Source organism: Eschrichtius robustus, chromosome 16, assembly GCF_028021215.1.
Source record: "Eschrichtius robustus isolate mEscRob2 chromosome 16, mEscRob2.pri, whole genome shotgun sequence".
NCBI lineage: Eukaryota > Metazoa > Chordata > Mammalia > Artiodactyla > Eschrichtiidae > Eschrichtius > Eschrichtius robustus.
In genome coordinates this window covers 26,425,452-26,445,321 of record NC_090839.1, presented here as the reverse complement: position 1 = coordinate 26,445,321, position 19,870 = coordinate 26,425,452, and the positions used below count along the sequence as shown (strand labels likewise).

General features: G+C 54.1%; 1 protein-coding gene across 1 annotated transcript; it reads left to right on the top strand.

The window, feature by feature from the left end:
- The first annotated feature begins 811 nt into the window (after positions 1-811).
- BPIFB2 (BPI fold containing family B member 2) lies at positions 812-19,216 on the top strand. The gene is made up of 15 exons (XM_068524174.1): positions 812-920; positions 3,172-3,265; positions 5,124-5,228; positions 6,145-6,291; positions 7,770-7,830; positions 9,210-9,270; positions 13,634-13,725; positions 13,997-14,182; positions 14,409-14,462; positions 15,033-15,203; positions 15,719-15,786; positions 15,951-15,996; positions 16,709-16,772; positions 17,149-17,225; positions 19,175-19,216. The coding sequence occupies exons 1-15, from the start codon at positions 812-814 to the stop codon at positions 19,214-19,216; spliced, it is 1,377 nt and encodes a 458-aa protein (XP_068380275.1).
- The last annotated feature ends 654 nt before the right edge of the window (positions 19,217-19,870 follow it).

The window sequence follows — 19,870 nt, the reverse complement described above, 5'->3', positions numbered from 1 at the left end:
GCCTGAGGTAGGAACGGAGATGGGGCTGGCACTCCTCCAGGGAGGAGCCTTGACTTTTCCATCTGTTCAGTGGGGATGCTACTTCCAAAAGCCTTCTGCAGAAGGGTCCATCCCTGGTCTTGCTGTGGGACACTGGGCAAGTGCCGCCTCACTGGGCCTTAGTTACCCATCTGAGCAGTGGCCCCCCGGTCCCACCTGACTCCCTCTCCCCAAGTCCACCCAGCTGGGCTGGGTCGGGAGGGGTGGGGGGCCATGTGAAAGGCCTACACTTAGGACATACCTCACTTGGCACAGGATGAATGAGGATGGGAACCACCCTGGGTCCTCCTCTGGCTGGGTTCGGACAACTGGGCACCAGGCTGGGTTGGATTCCTGGCATCAGACGACACAGGCCTGGGCCTTGGGGTGCTGGGCCTGGGCTCCCTCCTTGGGACAGGAAGCTGCCCTCAGTCTCCACATCTGGGAGTCTCTCCATCCTCCTTTGGCACAACTTGGGTCCTGCACCGGGTCCTAGTTTGCTGTGTGGCCCTAGGCAAGGCCATGTCTTCCCTGGGCCTTGGGGGCCGTTTCCAGACCAGATGTCCCCGTGGTTCCTGATGAAGCAGGCTGGGAAGGGGATTCTTCCCCGTGCAGAGATGCAAAAACTGACATGTGGCGGGTCGTGAGCAGGGCTGGGATCGCCACTTACGGTTTGTGACGTCCTGGCTGGGGTAGGTTTAAGCCGCCCAGGGTGGGACAGCTCTGGACAAGTTCCCTGATGCTTGTCCCCACCCCAGCACACAGATCCTGGGGGGCAGGGGCCAGGGCCGCCATGGCTCGGGCACGCGGGCTGGGCCTGCTGTTGGCGTTGCTGTTGCCCATGGTCGGTGCCTCCAGGCCGGACACCGTGGTCAGACTCAACAAGGAAGTGCTGAGCTACGGTAAGAGACGTGCCGCCAGGCTGTCCTGCGTGTGTCTCTGCATGAGCATGTGCTTGCGAGCCCATGTCTGTGCGTGTGTGTATGATCCTAAGTGTACGCGTGCATCGATGAGCTCAAAGCCCCACGGGGACCTGGATTTGCTCTCTTCTGCCACTGCGTCCCTGGCCCCCAGACAGTGCTGCTCAACAAGTATTTATTAATGAATAAATAAATGAATGCGTGAGTGGGAGTTACATGCCGTGCCCGGTGTGCACATGTGCTCCCGTGCCCAAGTGATGTGAGGATGGGTCGGTGTGAGGGGCTCCTTTTGCTTGTGTGAGTCTGGTATGAGTTTGAAAATCCATGGAGATGTTCCCACGTGTGTTGGGGAGGGTGCCTAACCGCTGGCCTGTGTGCAAGGGCCACAGTGCAGGCCTGAACGTGTGTACCGCTGTGGCTGTGCACCCTGAGTGTATGTATGCCTGGGGGCCTGCATGCGCACGTGTGCTGGGGAGAGGCACAGTGAGAGTTCTCACAGTGAGAACCAGCCCCTCTCTGGGCCCTTTTTGGGCGAGGCCTGTGTCCTGTGTCTCTGTTCTCTCCTTCCAAGTCCTGTCCAGTCCTAGGGCAGAGGGCAAAATGAGGACATCTAGACCCAGGAAGGGACAAAAGCTGCCCACCAGCTGTCCCTGGGGAGGCTTTTGGGATCCCACCAACGCTGGGTCAGCGGTGAGAGATCAGAAGCTCTTTTCCCCAAGGCCAGACCAAACTCAGATAACAATGTGAGAAACTCAGGTCAGACAGTGGAGGGGACTTTCAGGGGTCCCAGGCCACAAAGCAGCGAGGCAGTGGCTCAGGGAAGCTGCAGGGTCCCCATGGGGCACACACAGCCTTCCGGAACCTTGCATCTGGGCACGTGGGCAGAGAGTGAAAGGGGTCAGTGATCCGTGTTAGAGTGGCACATGGATGACTGCAGGCAGGGAAGGAGGCCTGCTGCCCTCCCCTGGGTCCCTCCCTCTGCTGTGCTGTGTGAGCCTCCTTTGTCCCCAGACAGCCCTCCCGGGTGCACCTGCCTGTTTGTTCTCAGCGGAAACAAACTGCCGAGAACACACTGCACACACCTCTTCCATGGCCGGGCTGGTGGCTTTTTACTCCCGTCCCATCCCGCAAGCCCCAGGGTTCAAGCCCGTGTCAGGGGAGCACTGTGGATGGAGTCCAGAGGCCTGGGTGTGAATCTCAGCTCAGCCGCAGACGGTCAGGCAGGAGAGGGGCCTCAGGAGCATGGAGGCCACCACCTTTATGCTCTAGGGTCTGCGGAAACTGAGGCCCAGAGGGGCACAGGGACTCCCCAGGTCCCACGGCGAGTCTGAGGGAAGTTCGGGCCTCTGGGCTCCTCCTTTGATGCTCCCTTCCTGCCCCACAACCTCTCATCTTAATTCTGCTCGTGTTTAATTGTTTAGTTAGCGCCTCTGTCAGCCCAGCAGCTCAGGTACGGGAGGAAGTCCAGGGCCTTGAGGGCCGGGGGCCTTGGCCCAGATCTGACTTCTCCTGGCCAGGGTGCTCAGCGCTCGGAAAACTGGGTCTAATATTGTACTGACGTCATAGAATTTTGAGGAAAACTAAAGCCCTCAGAACAGTGCCTGGCACAGAAGAGCACTGTAGAAGTGCTAGCCATTATTACGACAAAAAACAAATAGCCATGGGCACTAACATTTCCTGTGAACTGAGTCAGTCTTTACAAGGACCCCATGTGACAGGCACCATTCTAGTCATTGCAGATGAATAGGGGGGGACATGAGGCACAGGGCAGCCACACAGAGAGTGAGTGGCAGAGCTGGGGTTTGCACCCAGAATCTGAGGGACTCCAGAGCCCTCAGCCTCCAGGTGAGGCGGTCCCCACCCCATCCCCGCAGGACGGGGAAATGCTCCTTCTTCCTGGGGGCTTGTGGCGGCTCCCGGGGAGGTGGGGTCTGATCCAGTCCTTGCAAAAGGGCACAGGGTGTTACTGTTTTCGAGGAGAGGGTAGACACGTAGGATTTGGAGAGGCAGAAGTGAGAGAGGCGGAAAGGCACGTCTGGAGGGGCCTGGTGGGGTCGTGCACCCAAGGTGGGCACATGGGGAGCCAAGTGGCCCCCCATGCGCCCGTGGACAAGGCCACCCCTTCCAATCTCTGAGTTCTCTCTGCCCAAGGTGTGGGGCGGATGGTGGGCAGTGTGGTCTCTCTCGGTGGCTCCTGAGGACAACCTGACCTCACCCTGCTCTGGCCCCTCAGTGGCTGAAGCCGGGAAAGCCCCTCTCCAGCGCGCCCTGCAGGTCACTGTTCCGCATTTCCAGGACTGGAGTGGAGGGGTGTTCCAGCCCACCAGGTGAGTGCTTCCCTCCCCAGGTTAGATACTCCCACCTGCCGGCTGAGTGGGTACAAGAGGATTTACGAGATGGGACCAGGCATGGGGACCTGGTGCCTCTTAATTAGTAGATTTCTACACCCAGGGGCCAAGACTGTGGCTCCTGGGTCCCCAGCGCTGGCAAGACCCTTGGCTACTTCCTCCAAAAGCCAGACACTGAATCTGGACACAGATCTGAGCCTAATTTACCCCTACAGCCCCCTGTAATGCAGAGAGGCTCAAAGGCAGAGGTAGGTGGGGGCACCTCAAACTCAGACACTTTTAGGGGCTGGGTTAATTGTGGGAACGCAGACTCATTATAGCCAGGACTCTGGATTTCCAAGAGAATCCATATATACATATGTGTGTGTGTGTATATATATTATATATGTATAAGAACTCATATATGTATATATGAATATATATGTTCTTATAAAAAGCCATATATATTTTTTGACTCTTGCTAGCAATTTTATTTCTTCATCATTGTGATCATCATCATCAACAACAAACATGCAGTTTCTTCCTTCTTCAGACGTAGCATTGTAAAATGGGTGCTACAATCTGCCTATGGTACAAAGTTTATAAATGCAATACACCGATACAAAGTTGAAGCCATTAAAAAGAGCTTAATAACAACTTCTTGGAGATAATTCAATCTGATCCGGGGTGTTGATGGACTCTGTGAAGAGATTTAGAAACAACACACAAACTGAAACATTTAGTAAACGATTTATTACTTGGGAAGGAGTGAAAGCAGAACTTTCCACGTGCTGCTGAAGGGTTTTCTCAGTTGCTCCAAGCTGACTTTCTTTCTGCTATGATCTTTAAATAGTGCAAAGCATCGTGAGCTGCATCACTCTGTGCATTGTCATAGGAGATCCCAGAACCATACCTGTATATTTAAAATCTATCAAGTTTTGAATGATGGCAGCTAATTAAAAATCATTTAAAACTTTCAAACACTGGGTAGGTGAAAAGACAGCTAGCGTGGAAGCCCCCAGTTTGAGACCTTAGGGTAGGGCTGGGCTGCCGCTGATGGTGTGGCTGATAATGTGGTGGCTGGGAGCGTCAGTACCCAACAACTGAGGATCCCTAAATGATTTGCAGTCTGGCCACACAGAGGACATCATGTGGTTGTTTGAAAACAGCTCCAAGAGTCCTTGTTTGTAGATGTGGGAACACATCCAGAATGGTTGTCCAGTGAAAAGAAGCAGGTTCTAGGTCAGCCTGTGTCCTAAAGAGAGTCATGGAAAGATGTCACCCAAGTGCTAACAGTGAGAGTGTTTTGACGTGACTTTTAAAATTTATACCACTTTCTAGTGCTCCCCACAACTAACTACTGTGCAGGAAAAAAAAATGGCTTTCATTTAGGAAAAAAAAAAGAAATCTTAGGTTAGCTGGAGAGCGCTTAGCAGTCAGAACAAGCAGCTTTGAAGGGAGTGAGTTTCCCATTGCTGGAGGGCTACAGGCCAAAGCTGTTCACTAGAGGGAATTTCTGCCTTCTGTAGATGCCAGAGTCTTTCTTTCCCTACCTTCCCAGCTTTCCATACCCCTGTCAGAAACTAAAATCCCTCCAAGACCTGAGTAATCATCTCACCCAATTCATGCCCAATGCTGGGGTCCTCTCTGCATCTTTTCCCTACTGGTTGGTTGGCTAACCTTGGCTTGCATGCCCTCTATGATGGAGAACTCACTACTTCTTCCTCATCCCTTAGTTCTAGTTGTCAGAATGTCCTTTATAAACACCAACCGTGTGAGTGGGCTCAGAGCACCCACCCAAGAGTTGATTCTGTGGTTTAAAGGGGGCCACCCTGTCACTTTGATTCCTACCCTGCAGGATTCAGATTCTGAATGTCCATGTGCCCCACCTTCAGCTGAAATTTATTGCTGGCTTTGGAATACACTTGTTGGCAGCCACCAATTTTACTTTCAAGATCTTTCGGTGAGTGAACCTCCTTGTTGGGAGCGGGAGAATTTTCAAGAACTCTCCGAGGGCAGAGTGAGAGGAGGGCGTTTAGCAACTTGCAGGATCCGAACTCAGACCTTCTGACTCTCTGTCCAGCACCCTCTCTCCGGTGTCTTCCCTCCCAGTCTCCAGTGGGGAGGGAGACAGTGAGAGAATTTCTGAGAGTCCAGACCCTACTCAACAGCTATGCAACTGGGCAGAATCATTTCACTTCTCTGACCCCCAGTTTCCTCCTCTGTAAAAACAAAACAAAACAAAACAAAATGAAACTTTGCAGCATGGCTATGAAGGTTGCAGTGAATGGATTCATTACTGTGATTAAAATTACATTACCCTTTCACAGTGCAAGGCACATAGTAGATGCTCAATAAAGTATTAGAATTATTTCTGTGCATCAGTCACTTTATAGGCATTTAGTTTTCAAACTTGGAGCTGGACATTCTTATGTTAACTCCTCTGAGCTGACACTGCCATTTAAGAGGGCTCACTGGGGGCCAGGCTCCAAGCAGGATGTTTTCACATGATTGTCTCCTAGAAAACTCAGCACAGCAGCCCTGTGAGATAGGTACCACCAATCTTGTGTCCATTTTACAGAAGAAGAAACTGAGGCTCAGCATGGGGAATGACTGGCCCAGGGTGTCGCAGTAAGAGGGTACAGGGAGCCAGAGTTCACGGTCAGCTGTTGCAATGTCTGTGACCCTGAGTGGAGTTTGGGAGAGCATCCGGCCTGCCCCAGGTGGGGCCATCTCATGTTGAGTGCAGGCCCTGCCTGTGTTAAATGGTCAGCAGGCTCTTGCTGGCGGGGAGGGCGGTGGTTGTGGGGTCTTGCATCAGTCAATGTGGGCTTGCTGGGCCACAGTGCCACTGTGGCTCAGGACTGGTGTCCCTGCAGTGTCCCAGAGCCCCTGCATCTGATGCTACCCATGGCACTGCTGGCCGACACCCCTGTGAGCCAGGGCTCCATCGGGACCCCCGTGGTCAGCATCTCCGGCTGCTTCTCTCTCTTCGACAAAGCCATCGTGCTTGATGGCCATAACAGGTGGGTGCCTGTTGGGGGCTGGGCTGCAGGATCCCAGACACTCAGGCCGTGGTGTCATTTCTTGAACTTCTACTTCATCCAATCACCAAAACGGACCTGAGCACCGCACCCACCCGCCCCCTCAGTATCACACCTATTTTATGGCTGAGCACCCTGAGGCTCAGACAGGGGGAGGAAGTTGCCTGAGGTCACACAGTGAGTTTGTGGCCAGAGCCCATGTCCCCACTACTGCCCTGCACCACATGACAGTGCACACTGGCCATTAACATACTATATGGGGAGGGAGTCTGGGCTGGCAGCCACTGTTAGGGACCTCAGAGGGCTGCCCCTCCCCGCAGAGATGAGGAGTCTGAGGCCCAGGGAGGGGTTGGGACCCGCCAGGTTCTCCCCGTGAGTCAGGTGGCTGCTCCTGTTGGCATCTAAAACTGACAGCCGCTCTACCTCCAGAGCACCTGCTGTGTGCTGGGTGTGCTCTGGGCCCTTTCTGTGCATCACCTCACAGTAGTCCTACCAGGTAGGTGGAAGCATTTCCCTCATTTTACAGGAGAGCAAACAGAGGCCTAGAGTGGTTAAGTGACTCGCCTAAGGTCACACGGCTGGCAAACGGGTTCAAACCCTGGCAGCCTGGCAAACCCAACCGCTGTGAATTCCTCTGCATTAGGTCTACACCTTCCCGCCCGTGGATGGGGGCTCACTGTGAGGTGGTTGAGTATTTTAGAGACTTAAGAGGGTGCGACATTTACACAAAGACTGGACTTCTTCCTCAGAGAAGACTTGGGTGTAAATCTATTCCCACCAGGGTCCCATGAGCAGCCCGTGTAACTCACAACCCCCCACGACCCCTCATGGTCCTCATGGGCAGGGGCTGCTCGTGGTTCATTGACGGGGAGATGGAGCCCAGAGTTTGATGCTGTTGAGAACATAGATGCCATCCTCCCACCTCCCCAAGAGGCCATTCAGTGAGGCTGGGAAGTGGCTAAGGTCAGCATTTTAGGAGACCAAAGAACCGTGATTTCCAATGGATCCGCACAGAGAAACACTGACTCAGACCCACCTCTCAATGAGGAAGGGACTTTAGTAGGTGCATCACAGAGAAATGGGGCCCACGCAGGAAGCAGACCCGGGCCTCCAGCCCCACCACCCCTCACCGGGCTCAGTGGCCATGAGGCCAGCTGGCCAAGGACGTGGCCGTGTCCGGCTTTTGCAACACCCTCTGTCTCCCTCGAGCCTGGCCTCATTCTCGCATCTCGGCCACTTCCGAACCTTGAGACCAATGACCCCTCTCTTGGCAGCTCAGTTCCTCCTCTGTGCGGACAGTCGTGCCTGTACTGTGCCTGGCACGTGGCAGGGTGTGGAGTGGGAATCACTGGCCCCCGGCCGAGGGGATAGTCTTTTCTCTGGGACCTGTGGTTTTGCGGAGAGACAGGCCCCAACGTGCCCACCTGGAGCTCAGGGGCCCTTCCTGGTCTCTTCTTCAGCACAGCCCCTGCGCTGCTGGCCCCGCTGCAGAATCACATCAAAGCTGTGCTGCAGAACAAGGTAAAGGACCTTCCGCCAGACCCCGCGGAAGGCGGGCGTCGCTCACCTCCAGGCGTGGCTAATGAACCGGGGATCACAGTCACGGGGGAGGTGGGGTGCTAGTGCTTTTCTTTTTTCTTCAGTGGAAGGCCCTTCGTGGGGCTCCCCCAATTTCCCCATGAGGGCAGGGAAGAGGCTGGGGCAATGGTCCCGTGCAATGACGTGGGGACCCAAGCAGGGCGTGGGTGTGGGGCTGCAGGGGAGGGGGGCTCATCTTCTCGGACCAGCCCCAGGGCTGAGCTGGAGCATGGGGTGGGGACGGTGCTTTCGGGGTTGCGTGACTTGTGAAAAGAGAACACAGTGCGAGCGGGCGAGGGCCTGGGCACCAGAGCCAGATGTGACCTGGCTTCCAATCCTGGTCCCCTCCTTCCCAGCTGTGAACCTTGGACAAGTCACCTAGCCTCCCTCTGCCCCTCCTTCCACATCTGTCAGGCAGAGAGAGTGAATGTCCCTAGTCCCTGGCGGGCTGGCTGTGGAGGCTGAGTGCATTACCGTCTGTGGAGACTTTACAACAGTCTGGGGAGAGTGAGTGCTGCTGTTACCGTTGCTATTTTAGCTCCTGCCATTGTCTGTGGGTGGTTGACTTGGTGAGCGATGGTGGCCCTGGGGCCAGGGTCCCACTGTCCCAGGGGAGCCAACTCTCCCTCCCTGCCCCTTCCCACCCCACTCCCACCTCTTTTAAGGGACAGGAGTGGAGACCAAGTCAACCCACTGTGCGCCATCCCACACGCCCAAGAGACAGGCCTCAGCGTCCCCATACTGCAGATGAGAACACTGAGGCTGGAGGGCTGAAGGCAGTACAGACTGTCCCGGCCCTCTCCTCTGACTCCTGGCTTCGCCTGGCTCAGCCTCACCTGTTCTGGCCTGGACCAGCTGTGGCCGCCCCTGGCCTTGCAGTTTCCCCTCTGTCTCACCTCTGTCACACTGACCCCAGCTTCATCCACTTCTCTGGCGGCCCACTGGCCCCGCAGGACTCCAGTCCCCTGCCCTGGCTGGCTGACCACTGCCTGCCCCCACTGCACGTGGCACCCTTCCACCTGCTGGCCTCTGGGCCCCAATGCAGCAGGCTACCGGCCTCAGTCCCCTGGGCCTAGCTGTGGCCACCTCTGCTGTGTCCCACAGCCCCTGCCCTTTCCTCAGCGCCCGCAGGCCCCAGCTTCCCCTCTGAATCCCCAGGGCCCAGAGGAGGTGCTGGAAGATGCCCACTGGCTGGTGGAGGAAGGAAGGGCTCCTTGGTGGCTGGGTTGGGAGAGCTTCTAGACAGGGCTCTAGACCCTCCTAGCCTCACCCCCTCCCACCCTGAGTGCCACCCTAACCCGGCCGCCTCTGTCTTTCTGCAGCTGTGCCTGAGAATCTCCAACCTGGTGCAGGGCTTCAATGTCCACCTGGGCACTTTAATTGGTAAGACTGGGAGCCCAGGGGGAGGGCCTGGGGCCTCTGAGATCCTCTGGGGCCCCCATGACCCTTCAAAGACCCCAGCTTTGCATCAGGGTCCACCATTGGGAGGTCAATCATAGGATGACTGAACCATTATTGGTGGAATATGGGACTCTCCAAATTCTAGAACAAGTCTTTGAATGTTTAGTGTGTGTGTGTGTGTGTGTGTGTGTGTGTGTGTTGGTGGGGGGTACATCTCAGTTTGCAATTGCTTCCTCCCCTGCCTGGAGATTCAGGGACCCCATCCTCCCCTGGTTTAGCTGCCACATCTCCCACATTCTTTGCTGGACTCTCTTCCTGCCCCCCACAGTCAGGGCTCAGGCCCTTATATTCCTCCTCCTCCTGGACATCTCCTCCTGGAGGTCCCACAGGCTCCTCTGACTCAGCACATCCTCGACAGAACTCAAGCTCTTCTGCTCCCAAGTGCCCATGCACCTGTTTCCCACCTCAGGGGCCACGCAACACCCCGCAGGGGCCCAGAGCCAAGGCTCCCCGCCTCTGCACTTTCCATCAGCCTTGTTCCACGCCTGATTTTTCCAGGGATCCTCGTTATCCAGGGAGCGCTAGGAGTGTACCAGGACAAGGCCACTGTCAGACTAGTCCCCCCAGAAGCAGACCCTGAGATGCAGATTTTAGTGCAAGTGGTTCAAATGGGGGTTGGTCCTAGGGAGCACTGGTTAGGGAGGGGGCTGTGAGTCAGGGAGGGAAGGGTGCCGCTGGGGGCAGCTGGGGCTCTCTCCCACGGGGGTCCCACCGGGGACTGAGTTGAACATGCCTAATGTGATCCTACCTGAGGGGCAGGAGCCGGGGTCTGTATCCACCAACTCCCATCAGTCACTGGTCACCTCCCCACCGCCCGCACACCTTCCTCCACCGCTGCTGACAGAGTCCCAGGGGCTCCCAGCCCTACACATAGTCTGCTTAGAACTATGCATCCTAAACAAGGCTTGGGCAGGTCCTCAACTTACAATATGGAACTAAAAGCTACAAAAGTAGGTCAGCTTCATCTTTTTAGGGGTATTTATCACTATTGAAGGACGACACTGGCAATTACCCACCCATACCCAGACTGATCAAAGAATGCATCCTCTGTTGATTGGGGAGTAATATTTTCTCAGTGATCCCCGAGCATAATCCAGGGCGTCCTCTGGTTTTTCACAAACCTGTTTCGAAGCTGCTGCTGTTTGAAGTGCACCTTCTTCTACCCGATGGCTTTGCCTGGGATTCTGGTGTTTCTTCTGTGTTACTGTCATTGACTTTGTGAAATCCAGAGCCGCAGACTGTTGGCAGCTGCACTTGGCAATCCGTTGGCTCTGCCTTTGAGTCAGGGGTTTGCACCTAACTCTCATACAGCCCAGGACAGGCGTGCAGGAATGGAGGGTGTGGGGACAGGTGTGCGGGGCGACATGTTGGTGTTAAGCCAGGAGGGATGTCTGGCAGGGTCCACATTTATCCTTGGTGGCTTCTTTAGTGAATATTTTCATATCAAGGTAGCTTTGGCTTTCTTGTGCAAACTTCTAACCATAGTCCTATGAGGTGGCATCATTATCCCCAATTTATAGGTGGGAAATCAGAGGCTCTGAGTCTAAAATCCTCAGCATGGTGCCAGAGCCCCCCATGAATCAGCTCACCTGGGTTTGCTCATCCTCCTCACCGGTCCACCTACTGCTCTGTCCACACTTCCCAGCCCGGCTCAAAGTCTGGGGAACATTGCTTGACTTGCCCCACTCCCCTCACTGCCCCAACCCCAATATTACCTTAATAGGAGGTACCGAGAGGCCACGGAAAATGGACTTGACATCAAAGGACATGGGTGTGAATTCTGGCCTTGTTTCTCACTTGCTGTGTGACCTTAGGGAAGTCACTCCATCTCTCTGAGTTTAATCATTCCATCCAAAAATAGGAATCAAAATGTCTACTTTTCCCATGTGTTGCTACAGGACAGCACAGGTTACGTACCTGGTGTGCAATAAACTCAATAAACGTTAGTCTCTCCCTTCTCCCTCAGAGGGGTTGTCTCTGTCAAGATGCCTTGTAATTGGGTTCATACCAAAGACCAGCTCTTGCCCTTGTCTTTGAGGAATTTTTAAAAATCTAGTAAAAGAAACCTAAGTGTCCAGCCCTAGGGGACTGTTTACATGAGTCATGTACACATGGAACGTGGAGTGACAGGAACCACTGAAAAGCGTAGTTTAAAGGGGCATTTGATCACTTAGCCATATGCCTGGCAAAATACAATATTAGAAGAGCTTTACTCTAGCATTATTAGTTCCATTTTACAGATGCAGAAACTGAGGCAGTCTACCATGAGAACTTCTGCTTTTAAGTAAGCTATCATACCACTCTGTCAAGAAAACAAGGACACAAAACTATATATAGCTTTGCTCCAGTTTGAGAGAGAGAGAGAAAGTTTATTTCTGTAAAAGAAAATACTGAAAAAGAAATAAATTTAAGATTCTGAGTTATATTTTTTCCATATTTTAAGAATTTTCTATATGTCCACAAAAAATATGTATTATTATTTTACAATTTTTAATGTTTTTATTCATTTAAAAACATATAATATTTTTGGTAATGTCCAATACTATGAGTTTTGACAAATAAATGCATATGGTCATCACAATGTTCATTGCAGCTCTATTTACAATAGCCAGGACATGGAAACAACCTAAGTGTCCATCGACAGATGAATGGATAAAGAAGATGTGGCTCATATGTACAATGGAATATTACTCAGCCATAAAAAGAAACGAAATTGAGTTATTTGTAGTGAGGTGGATGGACCTAGAGTCTGTCATACAGAGTGAAGTAGGTCAGAAAGAGAAAAACAAATATCGTATGCTAACATTTATATATGGAATCTAAAAAAAAAAAAAAAAATGGTTCTGAAGAACCTAGGGGCAGGACAGGAATAAAGACGCAGACGTAAAGAATGGACTTGAGGACATGGGGAAGGGGAAGCTGAGACGAAGTGAGAGAGTGGCGTAGACATATATACACTACCAAATGTAAAATAGATGGCTAGTGGGAAGCAGCCGCATAGCACAGGGAGATCAGCTCTGTGCTTTGTGACCACCTAGAGGGGTGGGATAGGGAGGGTGGGAGGGAGACGCAAGAGGGAGGAGATTTGGGGATATATGTTTATGTATAGCTGATTCATTTTGTTATACAGCAGAAACTAACACACCATTGTAAAGCAATTATACTCCAATAAAGATGTTAAAAAAAAAAACAATAACAAAAAAACCATGCATATGGTCGTGTAACCACCACCACACTTGAAATAGAGGACATTCCACCAGCCCCCAAAATCTCTTTGTGCTGCTCCTCTCCTCCCACCTTCATCTTTGACACCACTGATCTGTAGAAATGGAGTCATACTATCAATATATTGCTTTTACCATCATAAATTTCCAAAATATTAGAGAAAATAAAATGAAATCCAGAAGAGACAGTAGAAAATCAGACAGAAATCTGAATGCACACACACACACACACACACACACACACACACACACACAGAGGTACACTTAAACCTTGGTTATCCAGAGTCTTTGGGGGAGGAGCTCTTGTTAAGAGGGCTTTCCTGACAGTGAGGTTGAGGCTTCCCCTGCCACGCCGTCTAGTCGTGTCCAGAGATGTCGTTCCCACAAGTGACTCACCCTTTGCAAATGTCCCAATCAGAATATTCTGAGCCTTTGGGGAACTACCCTTATAGGAACTGAGTCCTCAGCTCGCCTCCCTGGGGGCCTCTCCGAGGATCTGTGGCGGGCGGGCACTGCTGTGCTCCTGCACTGAATGGCCCCAACGGGTGTGCTTTCTGAGTCCTTGTAGGAGAGGTGTGTTTAAGTGGAGAGAGAGTAGCTTTGGAATCAGACGGACCAGGTATACAATCGGGGCATGACTGAACTCACCAAACTATGTGTGTGTGTGTGTGTGTGTGTGTGTGTGTGTGTGTGTGTGTGTGTGTGAAGGGTTCCTAACCCTACAGCAGTCTGGACCTTGATAAATGTGAGCTCCCTTCTTTTTCTCTGGTTCTTTCTTGCCTTTTGCAGGGGGTATTTGTGCCTGAAGTGACACTTCTCCTTCCTTCTAATTTGGGATCTCTAGCCTTCCACTGATTGGGAAAGCAGAAACCAAAACGGTTAGAATTGTATCTCAGCTAACAGTCAACAGCTTGTGAGTGGCTGCATCTTGGGTGTGCATTTTGCTCCTTAAATTTGCTTACTCGCAGGGCCTTTTCCTGCCTCTTTTCTTGGCCTGGGTCTGGCATTGGTGGATAATGCTAAGAATGCCATCTTTTGTTCTTTGCCCTGGTTTCATTTAGGCCTCAGCCCTATTGGTCCAGAGTCCCAGGTTCACTACTCCATGATCGACACACCCACCATCACCAATGACTACATTTCCTTGAATATCAACGTAAGTGCCTCCTTGTCAGCCCAGAGCTGGGGGCTTGTTGCCCCTGGAGTCCTTAGTGTTCTGGAAGATTCCTAAAGGAGCAGCGGAGTTGAGGGGAGAGGAGCTGGGACAGCCTTCCAGGTGGGAGCATGGCACGTAGGCAAAGGTGTGAGGCTGACAACACGCGGCATCTTGGGTTGGGCGGCATCTCACAGCCCAGGATCTGCCATGGAGCTGCCTGCCTATTGAGACCCCACTGCTGTTCTCCCCCTTCTCACCCCCAACCCCATAGGCTGTTCTCTTCCTCCTGAGCAGACCCATCGTCCTGCCTGTGGATACCACCCCCTTCGTGCTGCCACAGCACGTGGGCACCAGGGGTGCCATGGCAACCGTGGGCCTCTCCCAGGACCTGTTTGACTCTGCCATCCTGCTGCTGCAGAAGGCTGGTGCGCTCAACCTGGACATCACAGGGCAGCTGGTGAGAGCTGGTCCTGCTGCCCAGGGCATGTGGGGTACACATGCCCGGTGGCGAAGCCTGGGGAGACCGTGCTGAGGCCAGATCATGGGTGGGTGGGGCAGCTGGAGTTTTGGGGCCACAGGGTGGCTGTTGGAAGGGTTAGACGGGGTTGGTGGGGAGGCAAGAGGTGGCCTAGCTTGGGGAGTGGCTGCCCTAAAACCTGTCATGTGTCGGGGGCTGATTTCAGAAGTCAGATTACAACCTGCTGAACACGTCCATGCTGGGCCAGCTCATCCCCGAGGTTGGTGATGTTTCTGGTCATTCCAGGGGCTGAGACCCGGGATTCGGGTGGGACGCTCTCTGGGCTGTGGGGTCTTCGCTGGCTCATGTCTGCTCCACGTGGGGTCCAGCACCTACCTTTCCATCTGCACCTCCTCCGTCTCGGGGAGGCCCCTCCTTCTGCCCAGACGTCACGCCATTTTCTCCCCTCTGTGCAGTGCACAAGTGGTACCCTCTGCCTGCGCTGTCTTTTCTGCTTCCTTTCCCTGATCCATCTTCAAGTCCAAGCTCAGGGATTACCTCCTAGGGGAGGACTAAACCCCTCATCTGGTCCAGGAGCCTCCTTGCGCTCTCACGCCCCTGAGCTGCCCTCCCTCCTGGCACAGATCACACAGGTTGTGCCTGTCTTCATGTGACCACCCATCAGACTGGGTGTCCCTGAGGGCAGGGGCCGGGGGTGGACCCACCTCTGTGGCCCCGGCACTTACAGCACAACGGTGGCTTGATCAGTGTCTGAGGAATGACGAGCAAAGAGCCCACCCAGTCTTTGCCCCCAGGTGCCCTCCTCCCTCTCTCCCCCTCTGCTCCCCAGGTGGGTCGTCAGTTCCCTGAGCCCATGCCCCTGGTGCTCAAGGTGCGGCTGGGTGCCACACCCACAGTCACACTCCGGACCAACAACGCCACACTGCGGCTGCAGCCCTTCGTGGAGGTCCTGGCCCCGGCGTCCAACTCAGCTTTCCAGTCCCTCTTCTCCCTCGATGTGGTGGGTGAGGTGGGCTGCGTGGGGCTGGCCAGGGGGTGGGCGACTCTCAAGGAGACCTCACTTCCTCCTGCACTCTCCTCACTTGCTCTGTTCTAGCCACACTGGGCTCCCTGCTGTTCCTTCCATGTGCTAGGACATTCCTGCCTCAGGACCTTTGCATGTGCCGTACCCTGTGGCTAGGGCACTCTTCCCCTGGCTCTTGGCATGGCTGGTTTCTCCTCATCTTTCAGGTCTCAGATGAAATGTTGCAGCTTTCCTCAGGGCAGCCTTCCGGGACCACCCTGAGAAAGATGGCCCCCATCTCTCCAAACACCCCTCTGCCCTCATGGCACCCACCACTCTCTGAAAGGATCCTGTCTGATTACTTTGGTTGCTGTTCACCTCCTCCAGTGGCCTGTGCTCCACAAACACCTGAATGAATAGGGCGGTGGGTGGGAGACTGGGGTAGCTGGTGGCCAGCTGAGAGCTCCCACGTGGCTCCGTGCCCTTTGACCCTCTTCTCCCCACGTGTCCAGGTAGTGAACCTGAGCCTCCAGCTCTCCGTGTCCAAGGTGAGGCTTCGGGGGACCACATCTGTGCTGGGGTAAGTGAGGCCTCCTGGACCCAGCAGCCTCAGTGTGTTCCTCTGTGCAATGTGCCTGCAATCACCCATCACAGTGTCAGTCAGAGGAGCTTGGGGTGCAGCAGGCGTGGTACACGGGTGGCGGGCACTAGGCCCCTTTCTTAACCCCTCTGCTTCCCTTTCAGGAATGTCCAGCTCACTGTGGCCTCCTCCAATGTGGGCTTCATTGACGTGAGTATGGGGCTGGGGTCTCTGGAGACCCCCTCACTGGGTGGGGCAGGCCGTGAGCCCGGGGAGAGGCAGCATGAGCGTGTGTGCTCACACACATGTGTGCTCTGATCAGGCTTCCTCCCCGGGCGCTTCGGGACAGTGGTCAGGCGGCAGCCCCTCCATCGGACAGTCAGTCTGTCCCAGGCTGTCTGTCTGCTGGGCAGCCGGTCAGTCAGCCTCAGATCCTCAGTGGGGTCAGTCAGCTGTCCTGTCACTCTGCCTGGGTGTCGATGGCTCGCCAGCCCTGCCCTCAGCCCAAGAATCACTGAGGCCAATAGTAAATGATCTGTAGAAGCCAGTGTCAGACAGTGTCGGCCACTCTTTCAGTCACATGATGTGCCTGGGCCACCAGCCACCGTGCATTCCTTTGCCGGGTGGCCCATCAGTCTGTCCATGGTCAGTTGATCTGTCTGTTGGTCGGCGCCAACAGGGCAGCCGGTCTACCTGCTGGTCACGCAGTGACTGTCAGTCAGTCAGCAGTTCCCAGGGGCCTGATGCTGACCCGACCCCGGGGGTAGCTGAGCTCTGCTTGAAGCCTGGACAGGGGTGACCTGTCCTCCTCCCTCCCCTGTGCCTCTGCCATCTGTCGGTCTGTCTGTGTGTTCATGTGTCTCTCCTGGCCCCTCGCTGGGGCGGGCCTGTGGTCCCCATCTCCCTGGCTCCGTGGCTGCAGACGGACCATGTGCAGCCACTCATGGGCGCTGTGTTTGAGAAGCCCCTGCTGGACCACCTCAATGGTGAGCTCTGCCCTCTGCCCCAGTGTGGCCCCTCTGTTCCCCTACCGCCCCCCATGCCTGCTCCAGGCTTGGTCTCGGCCCCTTCCCACCTCCTAGGCCCGGAAGCTAAGAGGGTGGCCTTGGGATTCCAGCTGCCTGTGCGTGCATCTTGGCTCGGCTGTTTAGCAGCTGTGTGATTTTAGCTAAGTTCTGTTCCCTCCCTGAGCCTCAGTTTTCCCTTCTATAAAGTGGATATAATAATAACAGCTCCCACCTCCTGCGTATCTGTGGAACTCGGTGTCATGATGCACACGAGGACTTCAGCACGTGGCCAGCTCCAGGTGATACTTCGTTACCGCCTCCAGGCGGAACTTGATTTCTCCTTTCCCTCGTACAGCTCTCTTGGGCATGGGGGTTGCACTCCCCCACGTGGTCAACCTCCAGTACGTCACCCCTGAGATCTTTGTCTACGAGGTGAGAGCCTTTGGGTGTGACCAGAGGGGACTCCTCCATCTTTGGAGGGAGGCTGGGCTCGGGGAGGCGGGGGCGTCCCCTCTCTCCCTCCCTCCCTGCTAGTGCACTCAGTGGGGTCCAGGGTCAGCCAGGCCTGGGAGTGCCCCCTGCCCAGACCACGCCATGAATCATCAGCTGCAATGAGATGGAAAATTCCAGATGTCAAGAGACATTGGAACAGGGGTTTCACCCACCCTTCAGTCCTCATCAAAATCACACCAGGCCACATTCGGAGGATTTGGACCTTCAGTGGTCCCATGACTCTGTGCCCTGGGATAGGCACGGCCCCTGTGGTGTCTGGGGGAGGATGAGAGAGGGGGTTCTTCCAGCGTTGTACACAAACCTCCACAGGCCGGATGGTGGGAGAGGGATCCCGACTCTTCTAAAATGGATTTCCCTGGATCAGAAATTGTGGGCCCAGGGTGAAATTCAATCGCCACTGCCCAGCGTGAGATCCTACTTCTTTCTGTTTCACCTGAGATATAAAAGGATAATATTCTTCCTAATTCATTCAGTAAGACATGCATGGGACAGAAAGCTTAAGCAAGGTCCTTCAAGCCCAACATCTGTGTCATTCACACCCCCTGAGTGGGACTGGCTGATGTCTTTCAGGGAGGATGCCCTCATTGCCTAAGAACAGTGGTCCCAAGGCGACTGGGTGATCTACCCCGCTAAGCAGTGACAATCAGCACGTGTTGGAGCAGGGCTTTTAGTGGGAATTTCCCCAAGACTTCCCTGATCAGGCACGGTCGGTGGCTGACCCACCTTGGCACTCCCAAATCCAGCCACCTGGGACCAATGTCAAAGGTCCCTAGACCAGCACTGCCTGATAGAACTTCCTGCAAGGATGGAAATCTGTAACGTCCAAGGCAGCAGCTACTATCAGCCATTGGGCACATGTGACTATTGCGCACTTGAAATGTGTCAGTGCAACTGAGGAGGTGAATTCTAAATTTTACTTAATTTACTTAACGTAAATGTACAGTAGTCCCCCTTATCTTCAGGGGATACGTTCCAAGACCCCCAATGGATGCCTGAAGCTGCAAATAGATAGTACCAAACCTGTATATATTGAATACTGTGTTTTTCCTATACTGAGGTGCAGGTAGTGTGTACAGCGTAGATCCATTGGACAAAGGGATGACTCACATCCAGGGTGGGACAGAGCAAAATGGCAAGGGATTTCATCATGCTACTCAGAACAGCATGAAATTTAAAACCGATGAACTGTTTATTTCTAGAATTTTCCATTTAATATTTTCGGACCATAGTTAAACTTGGGTAAATGAAACCGTGGATAAGAGGAAGAAACTGGAATTAGCCAGATGATAATAGCTACCATATTGGACCATGTATGAGCTACACAAGTGCAGGCACTGGGTCTGGTTTTTCCTCTGCTGGGTCCCCAACACCTGGCACAAGGCTTGGCTCATAGTAGAGGATCAGTGAAGATTTGTTGAATGAATGAATGAATGAATGAGAGAGAGATCAGCAGGCCCCCAGGAAGTTTCTGCAGTGCAGTGTAGAGAGCAGGGGACATATGGGGGGAAGTGCCTGGCTCTGCTGGGAAGACTTCGACTTGGAGAAGATACTCAGTGGTCTGAACTCTGGGTCATAAAACAGAGATGAGCCTGACCACGTAGGAAGCACAAATCAAGCTCCAGCCGCACACTGAGTGCTCTGCCCGTGTGATCTGGCTGCATCCTTATAGTAGCCTCGTGAAGCGGATGCTGTTACCACCCCCAAGTGACAGCAGGAAACTGAGGCCCAGAGAGGCAAACGACTGTCCTCGGGACACACACAGCAAGAGTGGCAGAGCATGAACTTAGAGCCAGGCTGATGGGGTGGCTGGGGGTCCTACGGTCCTCGTGTGGCCTCTGACCTGGCCCGTGGTTGTCTTTGTCCTTCAGGGCTACATCGTGGTGTCCAGTAGACTCTTGTACCAGCGCTGACGTGGGACCACTCGGAGAGCTGCTCTGGGGACCCTTTTGCCTCAAGCCACTTGGGAAACTGAGGCAAAGCCACACTTAGTCATCGCCAGCAAGCTGGATGGCCCAGTCAGGCTGCTTAATCCCACTCCTCCGCCCCTCCTTCCCCAGCCCCCTCCTTCCTTCATCCCCTCCTTGGAAGGAGCAGATAGCTCCTCCAGGCTGTAGAGACCTGTCTCCTCTTGCATTAAACATCTTCTCTTGAGCTGCAACTTCCAGCCAGGCCTGGCAAACTCTTTGCATATCGGAGGCCAGTTCCCTACATGCAGGCCCTGGTCCTGTCTGTCCCTGGAGCCCCCAAAGCTGCCTGGGAGAGGAAGAGGACGTGACCACGTCTCTGCTCACCGTATCTGTTGACAACACCACCTCCTAGCCCAGGGGAGCAATGCAGACGACCTGGAAGTTACGAATGCCATGGTGGCACTTTAGGCATTGTGCCCTCACCTGGTGGCATTTCCCCTCTACAGTGTCACGTCCCATCCTGTTCCTAGAACCTCATAATAGCCCTGGGAGTCAGGCAGGCCGAGTGTGCAGCTCCATCTCACAGATGCAGAGATTAAGGCCCAGCAAGGAGAGGAATGTGCCCAGAGTCTCAGAGCTGGGTGACAGCAGATCCCC

Bases quoted from the DNA above. Each gene is read 5' to 3' on its own strand.
- BPIFB2 (XM_068524174.1), top strand. From the start codon at position 812: ATGGCTCGGGCACGCGGGCTGGGCCTGCTGTTGGCGTTGCTGTTGCCC. The intron at 6,292-7,769 runs GTGGGTGCCTGT...TCTCTTCTTCAG, and splicing joins GTGCTTGATGGCCATAACAG to CACAGCCCCTGCGCTGCTGG. The intron at 14,183-14,408 runs GTGAGAGCTGGT...GGCTGATTTCAG, and splicing joins TGGACATCACAGGGCAGCTG to AAGTCAGATTACAACCTGCT.